Genomic DNA, 10,000 nt, shown 5'->3' on the forward strand with positions numbered 1-10,000 from the left:
ATAGTAATCCTGCTGTGTTTGTGTTTGTCTGACTGTGTGTGTGTGTTTGTATATGTGTGTGTGTGTGTGTGTGTGTGTGTGTGGGTGCTTGCGTAGGTGGGTGCATGTGTATGTGCATGCCTGTGTGTGACTGTGTCGGCGTGTGTGTGTGTATATATTATGTTATGTATGGGTGTATGTGTCTGACTGTGTATGTCTGTGTGTGTGTGTATATATTATGTTATGTATGGGTGTATGTGTCTGACTGTGTGTGTGTGTGTGTGTGTGTTTGTTTCTGTGGGTGTGTGTGTGGGTGTGTGTATGTGTGTGTGTGTGTGTGTGTGTGTGTGTGACTTGATCTATACATGAAGTCCCTCAATCTTAATTGGTTTAACACCATGACCAACATTCTGAAAAATCCATTAACATCCACATTTGCCTCAAACAATGTTAGGCAATGTTAGCCCATGTAAATAGTTGTGAAATAATGTTCTTGTTCTTTTAATTGTTTCTTACTCTGACCGTTCTGTTTGATATTGTGGAAAGGATGTTAGTGAATGATTCAGAGCATGATGCATTTTAAATGGCATCACTTTTGGTCTTGTGTCTTCATTTTTCAACAATTGTAGTTGAAAATAAACATTGCAAAATTACGACCAATAGCTTCAGTCATTGCGGGCAAAAATATGCCCAATGCTGTGCCCAGATTTTTTTATTTACTTTAACAAATCAAGAGTAGGCCTGATTTGACCAATTGGCTTTGCATCCTTTCCTTCTGCCCTTGTAGTCCAAGACATGCTGCCCACCAGTCCAAGTACAATGCTGCCACTGGTGGATTTGTATCCATTTTATTGACATAATTATCCCTCCCTGCTATTTTTTAGTTCACCAAAACAACCTGAAACAACTTGAGTCCCACATACTTATGCCACCATACGCCACTAACAGTGCAAGCAGGCCAATGGCAACCAAGCGCCCAGTCCTTCCTCCCTCACTTTAAAAACCACCGCCGCCACTGGTACACATACGTAAACATACGTATAAATATGTACACATACCTAAACATACATACACATACATAAACAAACATACTAATATACACACACAGTATGTGCAATGTGTGTATAATGGCAGTACTAGTACAATATCTTCAATAATTGTACAATTTCTAGTTCCTATTCCTGTACTGTATCACTTTCCTTACACTTGGTGATTAAGTTTGCACGTCTGAGTTATAGTTTGTTTTGTTTTTGAGAACGAGTCTGTGGTTTGAGGCTAGGTTCCATTGGACAACAAACATGGCTGGTTGTCTGCTTCCGGTACAAACTAAACGTCAATGGACTTAAAAAACACCTCTTTCACGTCATGACATCCACAAAAACTAGGGAACGGTTCACAGAATTCGTGGTTCGATTCATCTCACGGTTTTGGGTTCGCTACGTTTTGGGTAAAGCAGGGGATGACACGTGACTATAAAAAAAGTACACATATAAACATATAGTGACAAACACACACATGTATAAATACAGTGGGGCAAAAAAGTATTTAGTCAGCCACCAATTGTGCAAGTTCTCCCACTTAAAAAGATGAGAGAGGCCTGTAATTTTCATCATAGGTATACCTCAGCTATGAGAGACAAAATGAAAAAAAAAAATCTAGAAAATCACATTGTCTGATTTTTAAAGAATTTATTTGCAAATTATGGTGGAAAATAAGTATTGGGTCAATAACAAAAGGTCATCTCAATACTTTGTTACATGCCCTTTGTTGGCAATGACAGAGGTCAAACATTTTCTGTAAGTCTTTACAAGGTTTTCACACACTGCTGCTGGTATTTTGGCCCATTCCAACATGCAGATCTCCTCTAGAGCAGTGATGTTTTTGGGCCTTCGCTGGGCAACACGGACTTTCAACTCCCTCCAAAGATTTTCTATGGGGTTGAGATCTGGAGGCTGGCTAGGCCACTCCAGGACCTTGAAATGCTTCTTACGAAGCCACTCCTTCGTTGCCCGGGCGGTGTGTTTGGGGTCATTGTCATGCTGAAAGACCCAGCCACGTTTCATCTTCAGTGCCCTTGCTGATGGAAGGAGGTTTTCACTCAAAATCTCACGATACATGGCCCCATTCATTCTTTCCGTCACACGGATCAGACGTCCTGGTCCCTTGGCAGAAAAACAGCCCCAAAGCATGATGTTTCCACCCCCATGCTTCACTGTAGGTATGGTGTTCTTTGGATGCAACTCAGCATTCTTTCTCCTCCAAACACGACGAGTTGAGTTTTTACCAAAAAGTTCTATTTTGGTTTCATCTGACCATATGACATTCTCCCAATCCTGTTCTGGATCATCCAAATGCTCTCTAGCAAACTTCAAACGGGCCCGGACATGCACTGGCTTTAGCAGGGGGACACGTCTGGCACTGCAGGATTTGAGTCCCTGGCGGCGTAGTTTGTTAGTGATGGTAGCCTTTGTTACTTTGGTCCCAGCCCTCTGGAGGTCATTCACTAGGTCCCCCCGTGTGGTTCTGGGATTTTTGTTCACCGTTCTTGTGATCATTTTGACCCCACAGGGTGAGTTCTTGCGTGGAGCCCCAGATCGAGGGAGATTGTCAGTGGTCTTGTATGTATTCCATTTCCTAATAATTGCTCCCACAGTTGATTTCTTCACACCAAGCTGCTTACCTATTGCATATTCAGACTTCCCAGCCTGGTGCAGGTCTACAATTGTGTTTCTGGTGTCCTTTGACAGCTCTTTGGTCTTGGCCATACTGGAGTTTGGAGTGTGACTGTTTGAGGTTGTGGACAGGTGTCTTTTATACTGATAAGGAGTTCAAACAGGTGCCATTAATACAGGTAACAAGTGGAGGACAGAGGAGCCTCTTAAAGAAGAAGTTACAGATCTGTGACAGCCAGAAATCTTGCTGGTTTGTAGGTGACCAAATACTTATTTTCCACCATAATTTGCAAATAAATTCTTAAAAAATCAGACAATGTGATTTTCTGGATCTTCTTTTTCATTTTGTCTCTCATAGCTGAGGTATACCTATGATGAAAATTACAGGCCTCTCTCATCTTTTTAAGTGGGAGAACTTGCACAATTGGTGGCTGACTAAATACTTTTTTGCCCCACTGTATATATATATATATATATATACACATACACACACCTCAACAACAACGTTATGAAAACATCAACAACAGTGTTATGAATACATCAACAACAGTGTTATGAATATATCAACAACACCGTTATGAATATATCAACAACAGTGTTATGAATACATCATCAACAAACATCTCTCCTTGGATGCAGGACTTACCAAAGACAAGCAGCTGAGCGCTGTGATTGGCCGTGCCAGCGCTGTTGCTCGCCATGCAGCAGACCGTGTTCACGCCATACCCCACCCCTCTGACGATGAGGAAGCCCCTCTCCACCCAGGCCTCTGATTGGTCGTCTGTGCCGTCCCTCTCCAGGGGCCGGCCGTTGTGGAGCCACTCTACTGTGGGCTCCGGCGTGCCGCCGGCGTGGCAGGTATAGCGGGCCGTTTGGCCGACGGGCAACACGTGGGTAGAGGAGTGGAACTCTGTGATGCTGGGGGCCTCCTCCTCCGTGGGCATCACTGAACCTGAAGAAAGCAGGAGGAGAGGAGTGAACGTTTACAACACGGATCTAGAGATGCAGCGTCAGACACTCCCTTCACTCTGTCCTAACCCCTGTCCACTAGAGGGCGACCAAGGGGATTCACCCCCAGTATTCTCGCCTGCCTCTTCATACATGATTGAATATCACAGCAGTGTCTACAAAGATCTCCCAGGGAGGGGAAGTCACTCCAGCGCAGAGATTAACGAGGCGTGGGCGGAGCTTGCAGAGAAGAACGCAAAACCGTTCAGCAGCTCAAAGAGAAACTAGTGCAAGTGAACCCAGAAAAGGTTGACCCTTGTGACCTGACATGAGGAGACCACAATAGAAACATGACCTCAATAGCCCACAATAGAAACCTGACCTCAGTAGACCACAATAGAAACCTGACCTCAGTAGACCACAATAGAAATCTGACCTTAGTAGACCACAATAGAAACATGACCTCAATAGACCACAATAGAAACCTGACCTCAATAGACCACAGTAGAAACATGACCTCAATAGACCACAATAGAAAAATGACCTCAATAGACCACAATAGAAAGCTGACCTTAATAGACCACAATAGAAACATGACCTCAATAGACCACAATAGAAACCTGACCTTAGTAGACCACAATAGAAACATGACCTAAGGAGACCATAATAGAAACATGGCCTCAGTAGACCACAATAGAAACATGACCTCAATATACCACAATAGAAACCTGACCTTAGTAGACCACAATATAAACATGACCTCAATAGACCACAATAGAAACATGACCTTGGTAGACCACAATATAAACCTGACCTTAGTAGACCACGATAGAAACCTGACCTTAATAGACCACAATATAAACCTGACCTTAGTAGACCACAATAGAAACCTGACCTCAATAGACCACAATAGAAACCTGACCTTAGTAGACCACAATAGAAACCTGACCTCAATAGACCACAATAGAAACCTGACCTTAGTAGACCAAAGTAGAAACCTGACCTCAATAGACCACGATAGAAACATGACCTCAATAGACCACAATAGAAACATGACCTCAATAGACCACAATAGAAACCTGACCTTGGTAGACCACAATAGAAACATGACCTCAATAGACCACAATAAAAACCTTACCTCAGTAGACCACAATAGAAACATGACCTCAGTAGACCACAATAGAAACATGATCTTAGTAGACCTAAACACATCCAATAACCTTTCAACTCTTAAAGAGTGTATTTACTGTATCTACGGCACAGAGAACAGAAAGGAGGAACCGTTCTCCACTCATGAACACAAACAAAGTCTGCGGACCCTCTTTGTTCAGCTCAGCCTCCAGATGATCCAGGTCTACGCTCTTCTCACAGATCCAATGGTGCAGTGTGTAACACGGTTCTTCAGACCAGCCGTCCTCCCCTGCCACGACACAGTCTCTTGCTCCGCCGTCATCGCGTGGTTTGACGTGTCTCCAACTGAGAACCACGAGGAGGAGACAGAGGAGGTCACTCTGTCACTCTCAGAGAAGAGATGTTGCTGAATAGAGTCTTCAGCCTTACCTTGAGGTCATGGGGGTACCATCCACCCACTTGAAGGTCCCCTCTGTCTCTCGATCACTCAGTCCAATCCAGGAAGGACCCATCAATCTGCTGACAAACACCTGTTTCCAAAGGTAATAGCATCTGTTGTCATGACCACAAAGTACACACACACACACCAGACACACACACACACACACACACAAAATCTCTCTCTCTCTCTTACTTATTCACTCACACAAACAATATGTCTCTACAACACACACACACACACACACACACACACACACACACACACACACAAACCAGTTCTTCTCTGCTGTTGATGACCACCAGGTCTGCCTTCCTCTGCAGACAGTCTTCTCTACTGGCCCTCCAGCCCTTCTTAGTAGTAGAAATAAGGTAGAAACTCTTGTCGTGAAACATCCAGCCCTGAAGTGTAAATTCATCTGTTGAATGTAAAAGAAAATCCTGAACAAACAGAATAGTGCTTATCTTATGGTCTTCACACAACCCTGAGACCTGACCTTAACAGACCACATAGAAGCATGACCTTAATAGACGACAATAGAAACCTGACCTTAGTGGACCACAATATGAATCACAAAAGCAGAGGGTGTTTTTGAAATGAATGTTAATGACACGATTGATTTAATAACTTGGATAAAACCCTCACCGAGTTCACCCAGTAAGTGCTCTCTCCCCTCCCTCCAGGGTGACGGTGAGTCTAGAACAGAACAGAGGAATACAGAAGATAAGAGCTCTAAAACAGAACGACATCGTCTCTAAACATCACAGGACCCACAGCCAACCAAACACAAAGTCCATAATATTAATACTAATTCAAATAGCAATAACTATAGTCATCAATATCATTATTGTTGCTATTGTTTTTATATTAATATTATTCATATTAGTAACACAAATTCTAACAAAAACAATAATGATCATTATCATTGCTATTATTGCAACAAGAGGTTGAGCTCAACCTCTAGTTGTAATTAAACCCATAGCTATAATGTGGAAACCCCAGTCGATATTGTATTTCATTTCTGAGCGCATAATATAATAACATTTTGCCTATAATGTTACAACCTATAACATTTCGGTTCAGCTATTACGTAACGAAGCAAGCCTAATAATTGTCTCTTTAGTTATGAACCGAGCATCCTTTGTTCATTGTCCCCCACGGCCGATAACCACCGCTGTCTCCACCTGTTGTGGAAGAGGGAGAGACGTGGAGAACCCGACGGTCGGTTCATTATATTGTAATGACCACGGAAGAGGCAGTGGATGAAGTATTGATTAGACAGATTTATTAGATACCACCGCCAATAAACCGTTGGAACACACAAGACCGGTAACCATAGCAACGGCGGTAAACAAACCCTTCGAAGCCCAACCCCCACGCGCTGCGGCCATCCGGAGCTCACACAGCTTTTGGCCCTGATATTATATATTAAATTATATAATATTATATACTATTATATATAGAGCTCCGGGAGTGCAAACGGCAACAATCCCTTTCTCCTCCATGCTGCGGTTCAACCCGGACTGCACTGCAGGGAACGGTTGGCCGGTTGAACGCTGATTGGCTGTTACGTTACGTCCCTCAGTCGCCACGCTGTTGAACGCTGATTGGCTGTTACGTTACGTCCCTCAGTGGCCACGCTGTTGAACGCTCATTGGCTGTTACGTTACGTCCCTCAGTGGCCACGCTGTTGAACGCTCATTGGCTTTTACGTTACGTCCCTCAGTGGCCACGCTGTTGAACGCTGATTGGCTGTCTTTGCTGGCGGCAAAGTTGAAATATTTCAACTCCAGCAAAAGTGTCGCGCTGCAAAACCACGTCAATGCGCTAAAGTGTTGCGCTTTAAATCAAATCTTGTCGCGGGTTTTCTGTAGCGAAGTTTTGCCCGATTCACGTCTCTCCGTTGACGTTGTACGGAACCGTGTCGCCCCTTCGCGTTTGGTGTGAACGCACAGGTCATGTCGCCCCTTCGCGTTAGGTGTGAACGCTCCTTCATTTGTGGACAGGCCTGCTATTATATAGCAGGGAGATGTTTAAAAACATAACGTCTTACCTGGGCGAGTGTCGCTGCGGTGTGTGCGCGTGCGTGTGTGTTCTTACCTGCGCGTGTGTCGATGGCGGAGCCGTTATGTTTAAAAACATAACCTCTTGCCTGGGCGAGTGTCGCTGCCTTTGTCTTGACCTGCGGTGTGTGCACGTGTGTGTGTCTGTGCTTCCGTGTATGTTCGTGCGCATGTGCGGTGTGTGTGTACATTTCTGAGCGCATAATATACTAACATTTTGCCTATAATGTTACAACAAATAACATATTGGTTCACCTATTACTTCATGAAGCAAGCATAATAATTTTAAGTTCGCCACATTTGAATATCAGCAGATTCAACCCTGAGGGTGATTCACACTTGATGCTTTATATGCGGACATCGATGTCATTCAGACATCGGTAGAATCAAGGGGGGTGGGCTTGCAAGGGGCGGGATATGACGTACGTTCTAAGTTCGCAAGACGCGGGATAAGTGCGTCCGCTGACACTGTATTGTGGCGACCACGGGTGTGGGCGCCATGTTCCGGAGCCGCGGGAGATTCTGGGAATTGGGGTTGTCAGTTGACAAAAAGGGTTTTGTTAATTTATTCTGTTGTTAGGGTTTAGTGGTGTTAATGGGTTCGGGATTTTATGTGTTCTATTAACATCATCATTTTTAGTGTTGTCGACACCGCCACCGAGAGTGACGTGTCCGTTGTAGACGTGAGCTACTATTTGTGAAGTCGTCAGAAATAAAACCAACTCTCGTAGTCGTGCGGTGTAAGGGGCGCGAAAGTTCACCACCCGACGACAGACGAGGGTCCGGAGCTGACCGGCGCTGTTTCCGGTGCGGTGAACCAGGCCATTTGGCCCGTGACTGCCCGGCACCACGGGCTAGACCATCTCGTCCGGCGGAAAACTGCGGCGGAGCGGCCCAGTGAGGGGAACGCCGTTCGGGGTTCCTGCCCCTCTCCACGGTCGGTGCGCTCTGGTTGGCGGGCCGGGCCGTGCCAGGGGCCTTTACCTCAGCTGCAGGATCGACGGCCAACCCTGCACGGCCCTGGTGGACACTGGGTCGACCATCTCCCTGGTGCGTCCAGGCGTTTTTCCGGGCACCGCCGGCGCACTCTCCGGGGGGGGTGGGGGTGGACGGCGACCAGCGTCCGCCTGACGACCGTTACGGGAAGGGAGACCGGAATGAGGGGAAGGAAGCGGCCGTCCGAGTGGGCGTCCTACATCGGGGGGTCCAGCTGGTTCAGCTCCCTGGACCTGCGTAGCGGCTACTGGCAGGTGGAGTTGGCGCCCGAGGCCAAACCTAAGACTGCGTTCACCATTGGACAGGGGCTGTGGCAGTTACGCGTTATGCCGTTCGGACTATGCAACGCGCCGGCGACGTTCGAGCGGATGATGGAGAGGGTCCTGGCGAGCGTCCCCCGGAGTCGTTGTGTCGTGTACCTGGACGACCTGTTGGTGCACGCACGCGATTTCGGCGGGGCGCTGGCGAACCTGCGGGAGGTTCTTGGGGCCATCCGGCGGGCCGGGTTGCGGCTGAACCCTGCCAAATGTTCCCTGCTGGCCAGGGAAACGCTGTTCTTGGGGCACGTGGTAAACGACCATGGCGTAGCTACTAACCCGGCCAAGGCGTCTGCGGTCTGGGACTGGCCGACCCCCACCCGTGGTCCTATCGGACGGCGGTGTAGGAATCCAGTCACTGCACGCCGGCTGCCCTCATGTTTGGGCGGGAGCACCGGACACCGGTAGACTTGGTGTTCGGGCGAACACCAAGTCATTCGAATAAAAACAACTCTCGTAGTCGTGCGGTGTAAGGGGCGCGAGAGTTGTACTAAGTGGTTGAACCTGGTCTCCCGTCTCATTCTTCCATCTCTTCCTGACCGGCGCTACAGTATTTTGGTTTGGTTTGACCGCAGACAGCACAGAGGCAGAACTCATCGCCATCATCTTAGATGATACTGCAACAACGCATCATATATTCCGTTGCATTCACAACATCCGAAGCATCAATCTATGAAAGATTTGAGCATGAGTTAAGAGACAAATTGAAGAAAAGACAAGGAAAAAAAGGCGTGGCGAACGACTGTGTTACCAGAGAAGGAGAGTGTATTTTATTGCTTAAAGGTCCCATGGCATGAAAATCTCACTTTATGAGGTTTTCTAACATTAATATGAGTTCCCCTAGCCTGCCTATGGTCAAAACTTGTGTTCGGTGTAAAACAAGCACTAGGTATCCTGCTCGCATTTGGAAAAATGGAAGGTCAGGCGTGCTGATTTGGAATGTGGCCCCACATGTCGTCATAAGGGGCCAAGTTACCTCCCCTTTCTCTGCCTTGCCCGCCCAGAGAATTTGGCCTGCCAATCACACAATGAGCTATGACCATGTGAGCGCCACATGTGTGGCGCTTTGTAGTTACGATAACCGTTCTGCTTTGATCTTATGGCGCATAAAACGTCGGTTCTTTGACGTCTCTGGTATTTCCACAACGAGACTGTAGTTGGGGTTCTCTCCGCCATGGTTGAGAAGGAATTGGGGGAAAGGAACTTTGGCTTTGACTCCCTGAAGTACATGAACCACGACATGGAGGAGAAAGGGATTGTCTCCCACCGGTGCCCCGCTGCCGCGAGACACCACCACCACTTAGCACCACCACCACATAGCACCACCACCACTTAACACCACCACCACTTAACACCACCACCACATAGCACCACCACCACTTAACACCACCACCACTTAGCACCACCACCACATAGCACCACCACCACTTAACACCACCACCACATAGCACCACC

General features: G+C 46.8%; 2 protein-coding genes across 2 annotated transcripts in view; both read right to left on the reverse strand.

The window, feature by feature from the left end:
* LOC307082435 (NACHT, LRR and PYD domains-containing protein 3-like) overlaps nucleotides 1–10,000 on the reverse strand; it is a 262,495-nt gene that overhangs the window by 220,351 nt on the left and 32,144 nt on the right. The window lies entirely within an intron of this gene.
* LOC307083206 (uncharacterized protein) overlaps nucleotides 1–10,000 on the reverse strand; it is a gene marked incomplete at both ends in the record, with an annotated part of 22,123 nt that overhangs the window by 2,887 nt on the left and 9,236 nt on the right. Inside the window, 5 exons of the mRNA XM_079747040.1 lie at nucleotides 3,362–3,603; nucleotides 4,918–5,075; nucleotides 5,160–5,260; nucleotides 5,445–5,587; nucleotides 5,815–5,865. Of these exons, the coding sequence (XP_079603166.1) occupies nucleotides 3,362–3,603; nucleotides 4,918–5,075; nucleotides 5,160–5,260; nucleotides 5,445–5,587; nucleotides 5,815–5,865 (695 nt within the window). The remainder of the gene's footprint in view (nucleotides 1–3,361; nucleotides 3,604–4,917; nucleotides 5,076–5,159; nucleotides 5,261–5,444; nucleotides 5,588–5,814; nucleotides 5,866–10,000) is intronic.

This window comes from Pollachius pollachius, assembly GCF_949987615.1.
Source record: "Pollachius pollachius genome assembly, chromosome: 11".
In the NCBI taxonomy this organism is placed as follows: domain Eukaryota; kingdom Metazoa; phylum Chordata; class Actinopteri; order Gadiformes; family Gadidae; genus Pollachius; species Pollachius pollachius.